The sequence below is a fragment of the Hippocampus guttulatus genome, chromosome 13 (genome assembly GCF_054856545.1).
Source record: "Hippocampus guttulatus isolate MCC_2025c chromosome 13, RoL_Hgut_1.0, whole genome shotgun sequence".
In the NCBI taxonomy this organism is placed as follows: Eukaryota; Metazoa; Chordata; class Actinopteri; order Syngnathiformes; family Syngnathidae; genus Hippocampus; species Hippocampus guttulatus.
In genome coordinates, this window is record NC_141273.1 from 9,693,400 (window position 1) to 9,713,408 (window position 20,009).

The 20,009-nt window shown below is 42.3% G+C and overlaps 1 protein-coding gene across 5 annotated transcripts; it reads right to left on the minus strand.

Moving 5' to 3' along the window:
* Window positions 1-416: 416 nt before the first annotated feature.
* Window positions 417-19,805, minus strand: ktn1 (kinectin 1). Of its 5 annotated transcripts, XM_086127148.1 has the most exons (37): window positions 19,534-19,805; window positions 18,429-18,473; window positions 15,368-16,065; window positions 14,887-15,036; window positions 14,650-14,760; window positions 14,436-14,566; window positions 14,241-14,345; window positions 13,391-13,531; window positions 12,636-12,742; window positions 12,388-12,532; window positions 11,698-11,794; window positions 11,421-11,605; window positions 11,134-11,223; window positions 11,001-11,038; window positions 10,812-10,902; window positions 10,660-10,728; window positions 10,541-10,578; window positions 10,335-10,425; window positions 10,166-10,234; window positions 9,855-9,892; window positions 9,437-9,527; window positions 8,841-8,953; window positions 8,670-8,745; window positions 8,549-8,589; window positions 8,373-8,463; window positions 7,628-7,714; window positions 4,718-4,807; window positions 4,568-4,645; window positions 4,399-4,488; window positions 4,233-4,325; window positions 3,497-3,565; window positions 3,337-3,420; window positions 2,914-2,997; window positions 2,095-2,178; window positions 1,912-2,007; window positions 1,254-1,358; window positions 417-1,138 (listed from the first exon to the last, which is right to left on the minus strand). In XM_086127148.1, the coding sequence occupies exons 3-37, from the start codon at window positions 16,062-16,064 to the stop codon at window positions 1,109-1,111; spliced, it is 3,795 nt and encodes a 1,264-aa protein (XP_085983274.1). In that variant the 5' UTR covers window position 16,065; window positions 18,429-18,473; window positions 19,534-19,805; the 3' UTR covers window positions 417-1,108. The 5 variants fall into 5 exon arrangements, with proteins under 5 accessions (XP_085983274.1, XP_085983275.1, XP_085983273.1 ...); XM_086127149.1 differs by lacking the exon at window positions 18,429-18,473 and having other exon boundaries at window positions 14,650-14,736; XM_086127147.1 differs by lacking the exon at window positions 18,429-18,473.
* Between the last annotated feature and the right edge of the window lie 204 nt (window positions 19,806-20,009).

A 20,009-nucleotide genomic window follows, 5' to 3' on the forward strand; every position in this document is an offset into this window, starting at 1 on the left:
AAGGTCCAACAAACAAGATCCAGTCTAGTTGCCTTGATTCAAAGTTTGTGGATTAGCATGACCCGGATGACTCAGAATCTACACAGGCAGAGTCAATGTTTGTACATATCTTGTGATTCGGCGTGTGACCAGTTCAGGGTGCACGCCGTCTTTTGCTGAAGTCAGTTGGGATAATCAACAGTTCACCTAGGTCCTGAATGAGTACAGGTGCGATTGAAAATGGATAGACGTGCTGATATTTTCCAGCATGTGAAACTTTCAACTTGTCTTAACATTGACCAATAGAACACCCATTTATTGGACAGACAGGGATCACATTCAGTTTGGTTTTGAAGTCAAATGCATTCACGGATATGTGGTGACCCCTTGTGTCGGGAAAGATTAAGTGCAATGGGCGCAAGGCAGCATAACACTGATTTATCAAGCATCCCTTTTATTAACATCACTTGTTACAAAAAGAACAAACTCTTCAGTGTTAATGAACTCAGCCAACAATATAGCAAGTGTTGATTATGGGACACTCTCTCCTCGAGTCCTTACAGTAGAATTGAAACCTGTACACTGTTGACCTCGTCTTCTCTTTCCGCGCTTTAGTCTCCTGCATCTCTCCATACACATATGCAGTGACTGATATACTTCTCAATCTATCTCCAAATGAGTAAAGACTCACATCAAGGTGCATTTATGTATTCTAAGAGTCTAATGATACACAGCTGGTGGGGAAGAAAACAGATCATGACATACAGAACTCAGTACATTAAAACAATACACATTTTTTAATTTAAGGAAAACAAGTGATAATTTTTTTTTTAGTTGGGGTTTCTCTTACCAGTGCCCTGTTGACGTGTGTGACGTGTAACCAACTCAGTATTCAAAAAGACTGAATTTAAACAATGCAGATTGAGTAGCTAATGCTTGATGGAACAAGATTATGATAAAAATTAAGCTGTGATTCTGCTGCTGTAGAGGAATGTGGTTGAGTGGAGTCTTAGTGACGGTGGAGTGTTTGGTATTAACAGTAAACCTCAGCCTGTTCCCTTGTTTGACAGCGGATGTAGTGATGTATATGTCATGCGGTCTGGATGGCTGCATGTCCGTCTTTTGCGTGCTATATCTTCAACACATCTTTGTCAGCCTCCTAGAAAAGCCCAAATATACATTTACAAGTCAGTAACCTGAGAACATTGCAAGTGATTTCAAGTGCCATGTTAAATTATAACTGGAAATCCATAAAGCAAAGGAAGGGATCTTACCGCATCCTTGGTGAGTTGTCGGCTGACACCTCGTAGCAGCTGCTGCAGTTCCTGGACTGTTTGGTTAAGTCCTGCCGTCATCTTTTCATTTCTGTCAAGCTCTTCCTGATGGACAAAAAATGTGATGGTTTAGAATTGAAATTCCCAAGTAATTGTGAGTGAAGTATCGAAAGTCGACTGCCACAAAGGTCATACAATTTGGAATTTTATGGTAACTTAAGTTATGCATGATTGAATGCAAGACATCAATCATAACGTTGATACCAAGTTGAGCTTTTTCTTTGTCTTTTTGGCAGTCATTTTAAAATGACTGACATCGTGTACCATTCGAGACACCTGTGAAATGTGTTGAATGTTTTGTTTATATGTCTTTTTACCATGAACAATGAACTACTTTTTAACACTCTAAAGAAAGTTCAAAAGCAAAACTGGTAAGGTGCATAAATCACCCGTCACTGTACAACTTTATACCTATTACCATTGGTTGATTTATTTTAACACCTGTATGATTTTTAAGACGATAAATTTGCCTGTACGGTGAATAAAGGTTTTATAATTGTGGCAAATTGACCCTGGAATAGACTGCCATTATTTTCTATTGAAAAACCAAATGACATGAACTTTGGTTTTCCACTATCCACGGAAATCAGCAATTTACTCTCTGTGAGGACAAACTGCTGTTCTCTATCAGGCCATCAGCATTGTCTGTCACTTTGGAAAGCTCCCCTTGGATCAGGTCCAAAGACTGCTGGGCCTGCAGTGCAAAATAAAAAGATCCTAAGGTCAAAAAAAAAAAAGCTCACAGTTTAACCGACCAAGACAGTCTTTTGATCATTCTTACCTTGTAGAGATCACCTGCAACTTGCTGCCTCTCATTCTCTTCTGCCTCCAATTTGGATAGGGTCTCTGTAAGCTGAGTTTTCAGCTGCAAGTTAAAAAAAAAAAAAGAACAAAAAAACAGTCAGCTTAGTTATGTTACCAATGGAACAATCCAGAAAGGGAGCATTTTTAATGGCACTTCAATCGAGGCCACATATAGCTTCAAACTTACAAAGCTGGTGCTAACATCATTAACTTGCTGTAATTGCAGTTTATCAGCTGCACTGACAATGACGTGTAGGACATTTAAATAAGATACCATTAAAATGCTCAAGCTCATTTCCAAAACTACTAGGTTTATATTATTCACCAACAAGCCGTTGTTACGACTACTACCAAAACTAAATGAGGTTACAGTTCTCATGTGCTGTGAGTGCTTTGTACTTGGCTTGATTGAAAACAACCAGCAATAATGGCAGAATAATCAATAAAGCCAATGAGAGAAATCAGAATGGGATGATAGTGTGCATCTTAATTGTGAAGGGAATGAGTAATACCGATATTAGGCACCAGACCAGTAAAAGATGAGACACCTAGACGGCTTTGAAAGGGAAGAGTTAGTTTTAAAAAGGATTAATTGTGAGTCACCATTCATAGACCCTCCTTTGAAAGGCAGCAACATTTATGTCGCCAATAGAAAACAGGACGCTGCCAAAATGAACACCCTCATGCAAAGTAAGCAAGATAGCGAGGTTGTGAATGATGACCTATGGAACCTGGCCCGAGTGCGACAGGGGAAGGTTTAAAAGGATCTCTAGCTGGACGGGCATGTAACTCTTACCAAATTCAGCTCCTCATTCTGCCTGATGGCTTCTGTATATGAGCCATCAAGTCTGGTCTGCAATTCAGTCAACAGATCTTTGAGCTGAAATTAAGTTTGAGTGTTTACGGAGTCCTAAAAACAGTCCAGACAGTGGTGTGATGTGCTCTGCCTAAAAAGGCACCTACAACAGATTGTGGTGCACTGAGGACGAATTGGATCACATGTGGTGTAAAACTGTTAAACGGGTCTCTAAACTTAGTCAAGTAGGACTTACGGTTCAAAAATACTTGGTCATGAGGAGTTTGTGCGAGGTTTCAAATGACAGCCATCAAAAATTAACCCCCCCCCCCCCCACCCCCACCAACATGAAACGAAACCATCGCACATCCTTTAGCAAACAAATGAATTCTATGGCCCATACTACTCAGCCCTTTTGCTTACCTCTCGGACCTCTGTCACATACGTGGCGCTCTCACGCTCTGCCCTCTCCAACTCTGACTCCAAATGCTGCTTTTCTCTTCGCAACTAGAGATTGAAAAACAATTTTAACGATGGCTGTGTCAAGAACATCAAGTCGTAACAGTACTTCAAAGGGACTGACATTTTCCAACTCCCCTCCTTCGCTTAGTCTCTCAATCTCCTGCTCCAGAGTTGTGACTTTCTGGCTCATCTAAGGTAAGAGAAATAATTATTAGGTAGGAAAAAAGTGTTGGTGCCACTCTGTTACGAAAGAAAAACTCACAATAAAATAATTGTGAAAAACGCCAGTCTCACTTTGTGATGATTTGCTTACAACAATGGTCTTTGATTGTTTCCCACGAAGTCCGCTTGGGCTGACAACAACATAATTGGCAACAGCTAGCGCGCTCTGACACTGATGTATCTTGATCGCACTGTTAATTTGGAATTTCTTTGGAGATTGTTCTCGGCTCTTAAGATTGCCAGTCATACTAAAGTATATGTCTCCAAGTTGTAATCCATTTTCCTTTTGCTGACATATCCATGGAGAGTGGATTCAGTCACGTGGACATTAAATTTCTGAATATGTACGACTGTTGTCACAGGAATAGCTGTTTGGAGATGGCCTTACAACTTTTACCTTCAACATACTTGTTGATATTTTTCTTTCTAATTTTCGGAGACAACTCACTCCTTTGCTTTCTGAGGTGCAGTGCACACCATGTCACCAAATAGCACTGTCCAAATCAAAATTACAATGGGGGGGGGGGGGGGGGAATCCAAATTTGATTACTTTCCATAATCGTTCAGCCCGAGTGTGTATACAATATTTGAAAGACTGGGTGAAGCCGAGTCTCCAGCTAACCAAGGAAACACACCTCTCTCAGCTCCACCTGCGATAGCTCCACCTTCACCTTCCATCTTGACTCTTCTTGCTCCACACTGCTCTGGAGGCGCTGCAGGATTCCCTCCTGTGGACATAGCAGGAACAACATTTGAGCCCGGCAGCATGAACATGAGTAAAAAACTAAAATGTTAATTTACCGTTTCTGCCAAAACTTTCTTGTATGTCTCACAGTCAACCTGTAATATCCGTTGGGCTTCCTCAGCTTCTTTCAGCTTCTCAGCCATTTTCTGCCAGGATAAAACGACAACAATGTGGCACTTGTGCATGTTAGAATAGCTCATGATTATCACTTTTTTGGACATGTACCTCGGGATATTCTGATACATTGGTAGATTGTGCAGCTGTGACATTTTTCTCAAAACTGCAGAGCCACTCCTGATGATTCTAGAAGAAAGAACGTTTGGTCACAATAGCAGGAAGAGGAGTTGATAAGAGGGCTGTCATAAAGGGCCATACTTGTTCGTTGGGCAGAGGCACGTGGGGCAAAAGTCTGTGCAGGAAATTGCGACACTCGGCCTCGGACAACGCCAGTGTCGCTTGGTTGTCCTACAAGGTCATTAAAGGGGGAGAGACGGAAAAAGACAGAAAAGTAGAAACGCTTTGAGCATAGGTCGTCTTGAGGCTCACAATTATCTTATGACTCTCCTCGTTGCCCTTACACCATTGCAAGAATTCAAACGCAAAACGAATGAAAAATATTTGGAATTGAACAAACTATATGCTTTTCTCAGTCGAAACACTGTGGGTCCTGAAATATTGGATTTATTTTCTTAAAGATCACTGAAAGGAAAATAAAGACAATAATCCGTGGTATTTCCTAAAGTAGTCCAATTGAACGTCTTCAAATTCACTAGAATTGTGGGCTATGACATACTAACCAGCATTTGCCGCAGTCAGACCTAAGACAAGCTGAGCGTTTCTGGCAGCGCGTTTCCACCTGTACTGCAGTTTGCGTTCAGGCGCGAAAGCATGTCGGCCGGCGAGGAAAAAGTGTCTTGAGTCGAAAATTCTGCAGATTTGCCCATTTTGCAAAGATTTGGGATTCTGACCTTTTTGTGGCCTCGCGTCGCCAACAGCCAAATGGCATCAAAAAATGTACTTAACTGCGTCACACACCGCAACAAAACAAGCATCAACAGACACACACACACCGTGGTGAAAACAATGTAGGACAATGTCATTGCAGTCTTCGGGCACAGCCAGATTCATATACCATCCGGGATCAAGCCAAAAAGGAGCAGGTTTGGAGAATGAGGAGTGTGGAAGTTAGCGGATTGATTTGTTTACAGCCTTTGAAGTGTCAGCTCAGACAGCATTTTGCAGCTAAGGTAACACAACCACAGTGATGTTCAACTTTTTTTTTTCTCTTCGGTCAGGAGAAGGAGGAGCCCCTAACTCTTCTCCACTCAAGGTAACCGGGAACAAAAGCACACAAGACACACTGGCCGATGCATCATGGTTAGTCTGAACCGAACCAAAGCACTCTTTTTATTACCTCTAAAGGTTTCTCAAACGCGTATTTGAACTGAAGAATAGAAAGACCTCCAATCAACCACGAACAACAAACCAGCATCATGCACTACTGCCAGGCCTAAAAGTGTAAATGACATATCACCACTATACAAGCAATGACAGTGTGAAGCAGCTGCAAAGGCACCCTAGTTGCAGGTTGTCTGCCGTATGCATCTACTGAGGTGGCAAAAGTGCAATTGAAATGTCAGTGGTTTGGCACATGACCTTACTTGCTGGAAAGGGAGCAGTGGCAAAAATATCCACACATTACTGAAACTCGAAACAAGGTAGCCCACTCTGTCTTCTTAGGAGAGCGACAACCACACTTTCTGGACACTTTCTAAGGTACACTAGCACAATCTAATGAGATCCACATTAGGGCGACAGCAAACCTATCTTTACGACGATCATTTAGATTGCCTGTTAGGTATTAAATGTTTATTGTTGTCGTGGTCTAGATGGGAGCAGTGTAGAATTGCACTTCATACCAGGACGGGGTTTTTATTATTTGGAATAACTAGTAATTGGCAAAATTATTTTTTTCACACTTATTTTATGCTATGAGAGTTCATGTTATAATGTTGCTTCTAATAGCCCTTTACTGTATATTGTCCCCCAGGCCTATTCATCCATGCACTTTCACCACTTTAATCTTTAACACTTTTCTTTTGGTCAAATACAAATCGAACTTGTAAATATAAATTTGAGTTTTGAATCTTCTTTTTGTTGCCTCCACACCTTTGCTGCATTGCATTATTTTGTTGTTCTATTTTCCCAAGTCTCAGGACTCATGGCCTTGTCAAACTACATGACTTTTTGTTGTTCATGACAGTCACGCAGTCAAGACTACTAGATAAATATCGATCGGTGTCTTGGACCGGGCGAGATATCACACGACATGTCCGTCCCTGACCAGACCCTGTGCAGTCGTCATGTGCTTTCATCAAGATTCGGCTCACCGGCACAGGTCCGTTGGGGAGGCGGGACAAGCAGCTGTCAAAGTCATGTTGATGGAGGCATTATGTCTATGTGTGTGATTTCTATTTTTCTTTGCAGTTATCAAAGGTAACATGAGTTGAACAAAAGAGGAAATATTGGAAAGCATGTATTTCAAGTTACTTTTTAGATACTGTACACCAGATTGTGATTGTGTGTGCCATGTCCAGTCTCTTGTCATTTGTAAGAGGGAATTGTCTTCCTATTGGTCAATGCCAATGAACGTCACAATACGGAAAAAAAGATTCTGACATGCCAGACTTTTACCATTGAGGAGTGTGTCACACTACATGGGCTACAATGTGTCAAGACAACGCAAAATGGATTACTTCAATTTCCTATGTACAAAAATGTTTCCATACCGAAACAATCGATGAATACTGCCAAACCTACCATGACAGGAAAATTTCATGTAATCAAAGTGAATATGTGGACAGGACAGATGGAACAAGAACATGCTTGAAATGAGACAAAAGGACAAATACACGAGCAAGCAAAAGGAAGCAATGAATCACAATATCTGCACACTCATCAGCCTGAGCTTTGTGCCAAGAAGTACATTTTCAGTTTGGTCGAGGTTCAAAGGACTCAATAGGCGAGTAAAATCTGACATCGATGAAGAAATAGTAATTCATTCAAGATGAGTAGCACGGCTTCACAACTCGCCATAGATCCAATTGGCAACTCAAAGCCAAGCAATGCGTGAGAGGAAAAAGGCAAGCTAAATGAGTATGCAGCTTTGTTACAGTTGGTGGAAAACATTCCATTGAATCAGTCATGGCAGAACAAAAAGCAATTTGGGGGGGATGCATCAGATTGGAGCTACACAGTGAAGTAGGCTGAGATTGGATGTCGAACCTTCAAAGCTTTGTTGAGTTTTCCTTGAAGCATGGATTCGGTGGCTGACAGAGCTTCCATTGCACTCCAGTTTTTCTCCCGGAGCTCCTGTTTTGGTCAGTTCCAAAGAGATACTACGTTCAGTTGAGCCTCAGGGAAAACCCATTCAGTGAGCTTCAAACACACCGTGGATATAAGAGCACCCCGATGCATTTCCGATTTTAATGGTAAATGGAATCATTTCAGCTGTGCCCCTACCAAGGGATCTCAACCTCACGCTGGTTGTGGGTGAAATCAGAAGTAAAAATTAAGTTGGTTCAGGGAGTAGTTCACACTATGAAAAAAAAATCCTATTGTTCAGTATACTATAGAATATTTGAACCTTTTTTCCTGTCCAAAGGTCCAAATGTGTGCACTTTTTTAAACCGAAGCAATGATCCGAAAATCTCTAAATCAGCTAACAGCAATCGTCCTGGCCAATGGTGTGCATAGCAAGAGCAGGCTGGAAGCCTTGCTATGCAATCTGCACCTTAAGCAATCTTCACTGATGCGTGCCACTGTACCGGTAAAGAACACCAAAGGATTGCAGTTTAGGGAGGGGGGGAAAAAAAAAGGAAGCAAGCAAAATTACACCAAGGAATGGTGCCAGCAGGGGGCGACAGATGTGTGCAGTGTGCACCTCCACAGTTGGGCTGGATGCAGGGAACCACAACAGAGACAGACGTCTCACAGATCAGTGTTTGTAGTTCTTAGCAGGAAAACCTACATTGTTTTTCTTTCTGTGAAGCTCCAGAGTTTCCTTCAGCTCACACAGCTCACTCTGCAGTCCTGTAACTTGCTTCTCTTTCTCGGTCAACCTGTGAGCCATAGCAACCGGCCATGTGTGATGACTTTTCAGCATTTCTTAAGTTTAAAAAAATGTGAGCACGAAAGCCAACTCACGCGGTTAGGAGCTCTGGGCTCGGTACTGCACTAACAGCTTGCTGAAAGGAAGAGGTGTGGTGAAAGATCAAGCCTGTGTTTTTCTGGTTAATTACAGAAAATTCACTCTTGACTCACTCACCTGTTGCTGTGCCTGCTCCAACTTCTCTCTCATCTCAGTCTGTAAGTGCTGGATCTCGTGGTCTTTCACAGCAAGCCTGTGGACAAGATGACAATCATGTTTATAGAAGTCTGATTGGTCAGAGCTCCCCACAAATGCAAATGTCACTGCGTGTAAGGAAGGTTTGCTTACTGAGCTTGGAGTACTTGGAGCTGCGTATACAATCTGCTGAGTTCTTCTGATGGCTCCCTTTGTCTCAGCTGCTCCATCGCTACCTGCAGAGCAGCAAACTGCTGCTCCAGAGCCTATGAGACAAAACGGGCTTCAGAAAAGAGCTCTACATGGGAAAATATTTGGGCGGTTACTAACAAACTCTTAGAATAAATTATGTTATTGGCTACTCTGGTAATGTTCCCATCTTCAAGCGACCCCAGATTTATGTCTTTTTTTTTTTTTAAGTTTAAAGCAACTCCAAACCTTTGTCATCTTTGAGTATTACTCCAAGGAATTCCTCACTGATTGAGGAACTGAGTGTGTCTGCAACAAATGTCCGTGCAGTAAACACAGAAGTCGCAAAATATAGTTTGGGACATCGCAAATTTGATTTTGAAATGATTTATTATATTTTCGAGACAGAAACCTTTGTGGAAAGCAATTTTTGTGGTGATTTTACATGAGTAAACAGACTCTTTTTCCCAGGTGTAAAAAATACCTGCAACTGGGACACGAGGGACAATATTAAGTCTACAAAAATACATTTGAGTAATAAAGCAGATAAAAATTCACACCTCAGCAGCCTCTGCTTTGGCTGAGTAGCTGTCTTGTGCTGCCTGCAGACTGTCCTCCATTGATTTCACCTTCAAATCCCTCTCCTGGATTCTATACATTCATTCAATTATATGACATTTACGTTAAAAGATACAAATCAAATTTAATAAACAAACAAAATACATTTGCACACAAGCGAGTAATCTCTTTTTGGGGGATCACACTGTCAGAGCGCAAGCAGTCAAAATGACTGGTGCGGTAGGTCTAATAATTTCAAAATCCTGTTAGTCCAACTGTTAATAGGGGTTAAAAATTAAATTTGCTCAAACACAGAATCAACTAAGCAAGCTGCCAGTGCCACCGTTTTCAGGACACTGCATATGAAATATTGCACACAAAGCCAACCACATAATACAAACAAACAAAAAAAAGTCTTACTTGCTATGTAGTTCTTGCACAATTGACTCTGATGATATCTGCAATTAAGGGAGATGAACATTACTTGATCAGAAAAAGGAGGGGGAAACAAGTAGCAAGGCAGATAAAAATGTCTTCATTTGCATTGCAATTTTTACATGTATGTCCTATAAAATTATTTATCCTAGGAAGATTAGCACCCCCCCAAAACATTTTTCCCTATAATATTAAAACTTTTGTCTCATAATTTTGTAATTTTTTTTCCCCCTTCAGTCTGGCCCATCTTTACATCTGCCTTTTGCTACTTAATCAGTTACAGATTTACAACTCACCTGATCTGCCAGCTTTCCCTGAAGGGCCACCAATTTTTGCTTCAGTGCCTCATTCTCCTCTCTCACGGTCTGATTTAGTTAAAGAGAAATAAAACAGTCAATGAAACTCAGAGCCTCTTATGCTGATGTCAGTCAACTGTGATTTTGGCAGGGGAGAAGAAAGTGACACCTTTAGTTCCTCTTCCTTGTTGGCCACTTCGATGAGCCCCTTCTCCAGTAGGCTCTCTACAGTTCTCATGTTCTCCTCTTTTTCCTGGACACTGGAAGGAGAGAAGAGGTGTGTTAAAGGGAAATCTAAAATTATCATTTGACTACAAAGCATGGTCATAGTTTCACAATTAGTTTTCCAGCAGGTAGGTTTTTATTTGTACACACCTTCTTTGGATCTGGTCGAAGGCCACCAGGGAGGCAGTCTGCATGGGTAAAGCGTCAAAGAAAAAAAGATGGCGTGGGTCAAACACGGGAACATTGACAAACACAATTAAGGTACACACCTGATCAGCAATCTGTGCCCGCAGACTCTGAATCTCTGCCTTCAGCAAGATGTTGTCATTGTGCAAGGCCTGTGCAATATAATTCAAACAATATGAAATTGGGTGACTAATGACAAATAAGAGTGCAAAGTTTTCCGCAAGTGCTGCTAGACCTGCATGTTAGTTTCTCTACTGGCTCCACTGCTCCGTTCAGCATTCAAAGAATCCTCCAGGCTCTTTCTCTGCAACTCCTTATCAGCCAGTCTGCATGAAATGGGGAAGTACATGGATATATGAGCCCGCATTGAGGAAATGCATTGAATACAACTAAATCTGCCAAAGTAAGAGCAACATGGTCTCACAGCTTTTGTAGCTCCTCAATATGGGAGACGTGACTGGCCTAAATTTTGAAAAGACAAAAATCACATTAGCCTAATTACACTCTCAGCTATAGGATAACTATGATAGGCTAAAGTACAAGTGAGCTTGTATTACCTGTGTTGAGATCTGGGCATGCAGGTTCTCATTTTGTGCTTGCAGTGTTTCCTTTTGGGCCTGAAGACCTTTGTTTTCATTCATGAGCTCCTGTGGAAGACATTGCTATGAAAAGGCAAACGTCCATTGTGCACCGTTATCACGTAATCAACACGGGGGAACGCAAGACTGCATTAGTAGAGAAGACTTCATATGCACATTTAATACAACTAACTGTCAATAAGAGAGTCAATCTCCTTCACCAGGCTAGATTTTCTTCTTTCAAAGCTTGATTTTGGGTGACTCACCTGGGCGCGAGCCTGCATGGAATCATCAGGGATACTGTGCTGGGACGCCTCCAGCAGCTCCATCACTCTCTGCTCCATTCTCTCCTTAGAGACCATGGCTTCAGTCAGGCTGCTATGCAGGGTCTGAAGCTCTTTATTCTTATTATTCATCTCATTCTCCACTGTCAACAGCTGACTGTGAAGTTCTGCACCCACCCCGCACAAACTATATTAGTAATTTTTTTATGTGCCTTAAATTTTCTTAAATATGGTTGATGTGAGCGACATGACTTCTCACCTTGCTTTGAGGCTTGAAGTTTTTCTCGCTCTGCATTGACACTATGGAGGAAGTTTTGCAGTTCCTCCCAGCGTCGCTTAGCATCTTGTAGTTGGGCCTGGGGATTTAAATTTTTTTTTAAAAAAAAGCAAAATGCTCCAGAATTTAAACAGAAAACAATGACAAACTGGAATAAATATATTAAAAAATGATTGTATTTATTTAACATGAGAGAGCTTAATGTCCCAATACTCCCAACACAATAACATTCCATTATCTTTATATTGTGAAATCCATTTGGAACTCTTGCTCTAACTTGTAGTTTCTTAGTCCATACCGAGCAATAGTGAAGGTAACAGCCTGACTGCAAAACACAGGAAAGGCTAGTCTACGTGTCAAACAGGATGTTGGTGTTATTACATGGACAAAACCATCTAACATCCCAGCGTCCAAAGGCAACAACCCTCCCTAAATGTGTTCTGGTTCCCACACCCTACCTCTGGAATTCCACTACAACCTCCTCCCATTCCCTCACCAATAAATCCACACCCATGAAAGACATACAATGCTTGGCGGTAAGCTGAGGAGCTTTGTGCTTTTGTGAGACAGACAAGGGGAGAAAAAGATAAACACACACACGCACCTATATATCTCTATCCATCTCTCTCCACAAACACGCACGCGGGCAAGGTGCATCTTTTTTCAGCATACCTCCAGCTGAGACACGTTCTGCTTGTAGCTGACCTCCAGCGACTTCCTCTGGTGCTCCTCCTGCTGCAGCTTGGCATTGTTGTCCGCCAACTCTATCATCAGCGCCGCATAATCAGAGCGCAGTTTGTTCATCTCGGCTGTATTCCTGTCAAGCAACACAAACAAGCGCACATGGCACAAATTATATGAACATTTTATAGTAGCGATGTCATAGTTGAAGAGCTGAGTGGCTCCGGTACGGCACTCACTTGCTCTCCATTTGGTTGGTGGCTGTGCTGACTGCATCTCGCAGGATGCCATTTTCCTGCTGTAGGCGGGTTATTTGGCCTTCTAGCTGCTCCCTCACCTGCTGGAACTACACAACGTGAAACATACATTTGATACTCCGAATAACTTCAACAATCTCTATCTCATGTAGATAAATTGTATGTACAGCTCATAGCGTCATCATGCCCATACTTGCGCGCTCGTTGCTGTGATAATGTGAGCAAACAACTTTCGTGTCACTGGGGGGAGGCATGGGAACTGGATGTGTTGTGCCCTCTAAATATGACTTTGTGTGTCGTGTCCTCAAAATATGACTACCCAGATTAAAAGCAACACAGAGTTAAGGAGTTGAGACCCAGTTTAAAAGCAATAGGGTTAAGGAGTTGAGTGGTGAGTTTGGACCGTACTTACTGTTGGGAACATAATTGGAAAAGTACTGATTTATCTTATCTAACACTTACAAAGAAACGTGTGAGCTAATTTGCCACTAAGAGACATGTAGCAGTGCAGCCCTGAAGTTGGTCACCAGAGAGATGGGGGTCGCATTGCACATTAAACTTACCTCAACATTTTTCCTTTCGCTCTCAATTCTGCTTTTGGTAAATTTAACAGTTTACTAGTAACAGTTTTGAAATATATATAACACTCTTGAGTCCCGATTGTAATAACCGCAGTAATAGGACAACCTGGAAATGAATTTCTTGTTTTAATGGCTTCATAAATGTCACATAACCACCTTGATTTGCATGGTCTGGAGCTCCTGGTAGCTTCCTTGTGCCTTGGCCTGCATGCTGCTGAGTTCTTTCTCCATTGCTGAACACTGCTCTCGCAGCATGGCTTCCACCCGACCGGTCTTCTGCTTAGAAATCTGGAGCTCCTGACGCACAGTGCCAAGACAGCAAGAAATTAACAGCTAGAACCAAGTATATCAATCTCAGTGTTTTCTTGTGTGTGTGTGTACCATAATATTAAAGTAATGTAAGGAATACTTTATTACTTTTCGATTACTCCATACCAAATGCTTTCACCCCCCCAAAATTTTATTATTTCTATATTTTTACATATTTGTCTATTCTTTTCTGTCTCATGGCAGTTTAATATCCAAAGCACAAAAGTTGGGAGGCAGAAATGCTAACCACTTGTGCAGCCTGCAGCAGAGATGGCTAGATTGAAGGCCATGACAAACAATGGCTGTTTTCAAACTATCCCCGAAGGCGTGAGAGATTCATCTCATGAGGGGAATTAGTTTTGCTAGCTTTATAAAGTCAAACCTTTCCTCGTCACTAAGAGGACAAAGAGGAGTTGGCTTCAATCCTGCCCCCAAGCATACAATTTTGAAACGGTATATTAGGTCCACCGCAAAAAAAAAAAAAAAATCACTGGTATACACGAAAAAAAAAAAAAAAAAACACATTACGGTACCAAATCCTTTTTGCCAGCTATAACTGCTCAGTTTTGGTACTGGTAGTTGGTGCAACACTATATCAACACCACAGTTGCTTTTCACAAATCACTTTCATAGGTGTAAGAATACAAATTATTATCCATGATGGGTGTTCTAAGAGATGGAGCGTGGGGATGTGAACCTGGCTGAGTTGTTTGACTTTATCCTTCGCAATGGATGCCTCCTCTTGAAATGTGGTTAGGAGACGCCCTTGTTCCTGAATAGCTGGATCAGATTTAGCAACAGACTAGTTGGGGAAACACAGCATGAAAAAAACTTCAGTCAGGTTTCCCTCGCATTTTGATACTTCAAATCCAGCAGTTGTTGATTGTCTCACTTTGTGCCAGGCATCGACGGCACTTGGGCTCTTCTCTTGGAGGACCGCAATCAAACTGGCAGCCTCAGCTTCAGACAGGGTGATCGAGGACAGACCTGAAAGCAGCTCCTTGAGCTTCACCTCCTTGTTCTCTGCAAATCCATCAGATAAAAATAAACAATATATGCAGTAGTTATACACCTTAGCTTGTAAAGTTTGTTTTTCCTGCTCCAACCTTTGTCTGTCTCATTCTTCTGTTTCTTTCCTTTAGATGGTACATCATTGTTGTGGGCAGTCTGGTGGTTGGTAGAAGCTCCTGAGTCTGTCAAAACATGGGACTCCTCAACTGAATGGGCGGGGGAAAATAAAACAAGACAAAAAAAAAACCCAGACATTGACTACAATGTTCAGAACTCAGTATGGGCACTTGATACCAAGAAACTTTTGTGCATAGTAAGTGCATCATCAGTACCAGGCTCAGTCTTCTGTCTTTTGCTACCCTTCTTTCCACTGGGAGCACTTGGAGTTGCATTGGAGAGAACTTTGGATTCAGCCACATGAGGAGTTTCCTGCTTAACTGGTGAATGCTCTACTTTAAGTAGCGCTGGCTGCTGGTCATTCGCTGAAAAGGCATAGAATTGACTTGAAGGCAATTAGACGTAGAATATTTGAACTAAATCACAACATGATTACGTATGATTAGAAATTGAAGTGAATCAAAAGCCTGCAACAACCATTATAATTTGAATGAACTTCTGTGTGGGAATTGTTAATTGAGTGGGTGGGGAAAATGATTAAGTGCTTAACTTTTTGTGGGTATGTTGGAATGGCACATTGTTTATGTAACTGGGGTACGTTTGACCCATCCTAGTTCCCTGACTGTGGCCACAGTATTTTCAATAAGGTTAAAACCTTTTCTGCATCTGTGTGAAACTGCTCTTGTGGCAACCAACCTGCCTCCAACTTTTGCTTCTTTTTCTCCTTCTTCTTAGAAGTCTGTGGGGGGGTCTGACTCACAGCAGCTGCCTGGGTAACTTGAACCTGGACCTCAACCTGTGGAGAAGGTGGCCTGGGCTGTTTGCTGTAAACATGAGGTGGCTCTCGTTTGTGTCCCATCAGCTTGGAGTTGTTTACTTCTGGCTCTTCGGGTGGAGATGTTGCTGCAACTGTAACGGCTGCTGCTGCAGTGGCGGCAGCAACAGCAGCCTTTGCAGCTTTCTTCTCCTTTTTCTTTCTCTCCCTCAAACTAGCAGAAGCCTCGGTTGATGCTGGAACTGGTACACATGTAGAAGGTGCTGGTGGAATAGGATCTGCTGCAGGCATGGGCACTGATTCCTCAACCGACTCCAGGGGGGATCTGTGGGCACCATCAGCTGCCTCGAAGTCCCCCTGATCCTCTTCAGACTCTCCTCCGCCACCTCCTCCACCTGCCACACTTGCACTCTCCTTCTTCTTACTCTTCTTCTTTTCATTCTTCTTGCGCGCATCTGGCTTGGATGGCAGTAACTTGAGGTCACGTTTCTGCCGGGCCAGCACCTCATCGTAGGAGGTTTCCTTTGTGAAGAGCATGAAGAAGAGGAAGAGGAGGGCAACAACCAGTAATGGGACCAGGATGAGCAGGTATTGGGAGTCGTAGATATCCAGTGCCATTCTACATAAAAAAAGAATAGATGTAGAATAACTGAAAATATATCATGGTATATAGTAAACATGACATCAAATGGCCTATATCGCGATGGAAGATTAGTTTCCATATCGCCCAGCACCGGTTGGAATTGCTGTTTTAGTAGCAGTTTCATCGCATTCAAGTGAGCCACTGCACTCATGCACCATTGTTTTTCAAGGCCTGTGGGTTTCCATTGTCATGCCGACTGGTAAGCAAGGGTGTTGTGATGAGGTGAATGCCAACTTGTACTCAAACAGCCTCAAAACTGAAGAGAAACACAGGACCCCATAAAGGCATTTCCATTGTTTGAAGCAGCACTTCATCAGAATTACACTGCGAGGCTTCAGAAATAGGATCTTACACAAAGAGATTTTACTCCTTGATGAATCAGGAGCCTATGTCGTTATCTTACATCCACTCTAAGAACAGTAACTTGCATTTTAAATAAAATTGCATGTTAATATATTTAGAACATCAACAGTGTGACCCTGGAAATGACAATTTCCTATAAGACATATGTTCCGATAATGGAACAAATAGCTAGTGAAAATCAGCCAAAAGGTTACTTGCAACTGGGTCGAGAAAGATTCTGCAATAACTTATGCTACATGTGACAATCACCGCACAAGTAGACAAAAGTAGTCAAAATGGTTAAATTGCTGAGAATGACATTACAGCAGACAACTGACAAATGTTAGGAGTTAAAAGCAGCAGTTAGAACAGTAAGGAAGCAAAAGAGCATTATCAGTAATATGTGATGGACCAAAGTGCAACATGGTTGTGGTGGGAAAATATTAACAGAGTAATATAACTTTGGACCTACCACAATGGCTGCAAAAACTAATGGTCATTCAATTAAAAAATGTTTGATTTGGTTTCTTTTGGTCAAGAGGAACCTGTTTGCGACCCAAAGAATGTTCTCTATCACTGATGAAAAAGCATCATTCACTATGCGCTCAAAGACTCGTGAGCATTCGCCGCACAGTGAGATATGGCCAGTTTATCACAAGCCCCGCAGCATTTAAAAACGTCTTGCCACGCTGTTGGCGGAACTAGAAGAAGCTGAGCCTGTGGCGAAAAAGAGCAAGACAGAAGAAATGACCGAGTACACTTTGTACATGTGCTGCTTCATTTAGTGGACAAAGCGCACATGGAACTTTCTGCTTGCGTTAGATACAACAAACCACTGGAGAATAATCAGTGTGTGAATGAAAATTGAGAATCATTTTTGTGGGTATGGGGACCCAACTCTTTCACTGTATTCACATTAGTCAGGCAACAACGTACGTTTACCTTTTTCTGAGCAGTTCATACGTGACATGCAATGGGACTATTGCTGGTGGTATGTAATAATAATTTCAGCCCATACCTAATATACAGTATTGTGAAACAATTCAATATTTTTATCTTAATCTGCATTAATATTGCTCCTTCCATTATGTACCAGGTTTTCCTTTTTGGCATATATTGTGTGATGCGGTTACCATGCTGTGGGAAGTATTGTAATGGGGTTGAAATAGAAATTAAGAGTTTGGCTGAATCCTATGTCTGCTTTAAGGTGAATAGGACTGTTTCCAACATCTTAACCAATTGGGACCAATCTTAATAGGCACTAATGAGCAGACGTATCTGAGCTTTTGAGATTGCTCATCGCCTCACCATCTGAAGTGGCAAGACTTCAGAAAGTAGTGAAACATGCAGTTTTATGTTGTTTCTCGTACTTGTTTATATCAACCTCAGATGCCGCTACATTATTTAGAAGCAGGATTTGTTTGAAGCTGCAAAAACAGGTATACCTACAAACAAAAAGCTGTAAGTTATCCGTATCAGAACGGTTTGGAGAAGCAAGAAATTGTTGGTATCAGTGGGGGGGAAAAAAAACTTATCGTGCATCTATACGACAGCAGACAAATGAGAGGGAGCGCTCCAAACCAACACTTCAGGAGCAAGACTTGACATGTCATCAAACAATACCATGAGTCGGGAACAAGCAAGTGGTGGGGGGGGGGGGGGGGGGGAAGCAATACAAGAGAAAGCTCCTGCTTCACTTGAAGGTGGGTATGTTGCAGAAAAAAAACAAAACTGTGGCTTTAAATAAAATGTGGCCAATACATTTGTTCCAGGAAGCCTATTCATTTATGTTGCTCCTGTCAATACTAATAGTAGTAGTAGTGTTAGTAATAGAAGGCTTGTGTTTGCATAATAGTCTATAATAATAAAGTGGTGTAATAGCAACTGCAGCAGTTTATTATTATTAACCTATATTGGATTGCCTTCTGCATTGCTACAACTTTCCTTTTCAGTTGCCTGAGTGGAGCTTTTCAAAAATTAAGTTGATTAAGACTTACCTTTGTTCGCCAATGGCCCAAGAGTGCTCAAATGGCTTGGCGATCCTGAGTATCAATGATGAAAAGATTGCACAGCATTTGTCATACAGTGACCTAATAGGGGATTTTGCACGCCCCCCACTCCCAACTGCAAAAATGCACAAGTGTTGCGCCGTAAAAAGGCACACTTGCACGTTCACTTTAGATTTGTGTATGCATTTGTTTTGATGCTCTTTAATATGTACTTATCCATAAAATGCAGGTAGATTTTTTTTAATTCAGCCTTTGACTGATAAGAGCTTGCAAATTGCATGTTGTGGTATGGTCATGTGACGCATTTGTGATGGGGAGAGCTGGGTGGGGTGGCTCCATATAAAATTTAGCTTGGGTCTCAATTTGGTCATGGGCGGCAACATCGCAGGTATTTTAAGAATGACGTCCAACATGTCAGCCATAGAAAATGACTACTGGTGCCCAAGGAGGGTGCCCATGAGTGCAATTCTACCTTAAGTGATAACATAAATGAATCTCAGCTGTTCCATCACAGACTCGGGCTACTTATAGATTCGAACCGATGCAATCTCGCGAGCTAACTTCTGCCAAGCGTGATTGGCAGGTACACAGTAGCCAAATGGGCCGTGAAGGCCGATGGAACCCTCACGTCAATCTGACTCGGCGACTCGATAGTTTCAAGTAGTTCGCCGACCACATTCACACTTTTTAAAGCTCATACGCAAGGACTGCGGTGTGAAAGGCTCCGCTCACCAATGGCGTTGGAGGCTAACGTGCTAGCCAAGAGCACTAGCCGGCTTGCCCATGATTGACTCTTAAGTGAAGTCTTGGGCCATTATAGTGACCGGAAAGGCGTTGACAAAGACGAAGACTTTCTCAGACATTAGGCGGACTGCATTTGTAGACAGCGGGTTCGGCTCGGCTCGGCCACTGTCTCAGCCTCGTCCTCCTCCCCTGAAATCTCTGACCCGGTGGTCTGCTCCCTTCTGCCGCTTCTGTGCTAAGGGCCGTTCCCAGGCCCAAGTAAACTAGCTTTGCTATAGCCAAGCCCTGACACGCGACTCACATGCAATGAAATAAATACACGAACGTGAACGAATTCGTCGAAACTTACTTGTGGGTTGAATGGACTGTTGACTTAGTAGTGAAACGGCGTTGTTGTTGATGGACTCCCACAGCCTCCTCCTCACTTCCCAGAGCAGCCTGGCTAAGTTCAGATGCGCTCCGCTCACTACACGCAACAGTCCTCCGTTCAATGGGCAGGTCAAACTCTTCAGGGGACGCTTGCTTTCATCCCGAGACGCACCGGACCGAGCCGCTGCGCATTCCTAACATTTTCAACAGACAGCACCGAGCGGCAGAGACACCTTGTGCTTTCAATCGTGTGAATGTCAACGTCAAAGAGGAGGTGTTGCATTATGTCGCCACAGATCTTAATGACGTCTTTGTCAAAGTTTAAACAATGTCTATCCGTGTCCATGAAAATGAGAAAAACAAGCAAAAATATACGTATCTGTGAAAACGTCTTAATTATACGTGACCGGTGAATAGTGGTGTAACGCTTCCTTCAGTTTTTACATACACTACTCA

What these genes read in the sequence shown, in the direction of transcription:
- ktn1 (XM_086127147.1), bottom strand. Translation starts at nt 16,064, where the DNA reads ATGGCACTGGATATCTACGACTCCCAATACCTGCTCATCCTGGTCCCA. An exon ending in TTCGACCAGATCCAAAGAAG is followed by an intron (nt 10,426 to 10,540) that starts GTGTGTACAAAT and finishes CTCTCCTTCCAG; the next exon opens with TGTCCAGGAAAAAGAGGAGA. An exon ending in ATGTGACAGAGGTCCGAGAG is followed by an intron (nt 2,998 to 3,336) that starts GTAAGCAAAAGG and finishes ACTTAATTTCAG; the next exon opens with CTCAAAGATCTGTTGACTGA.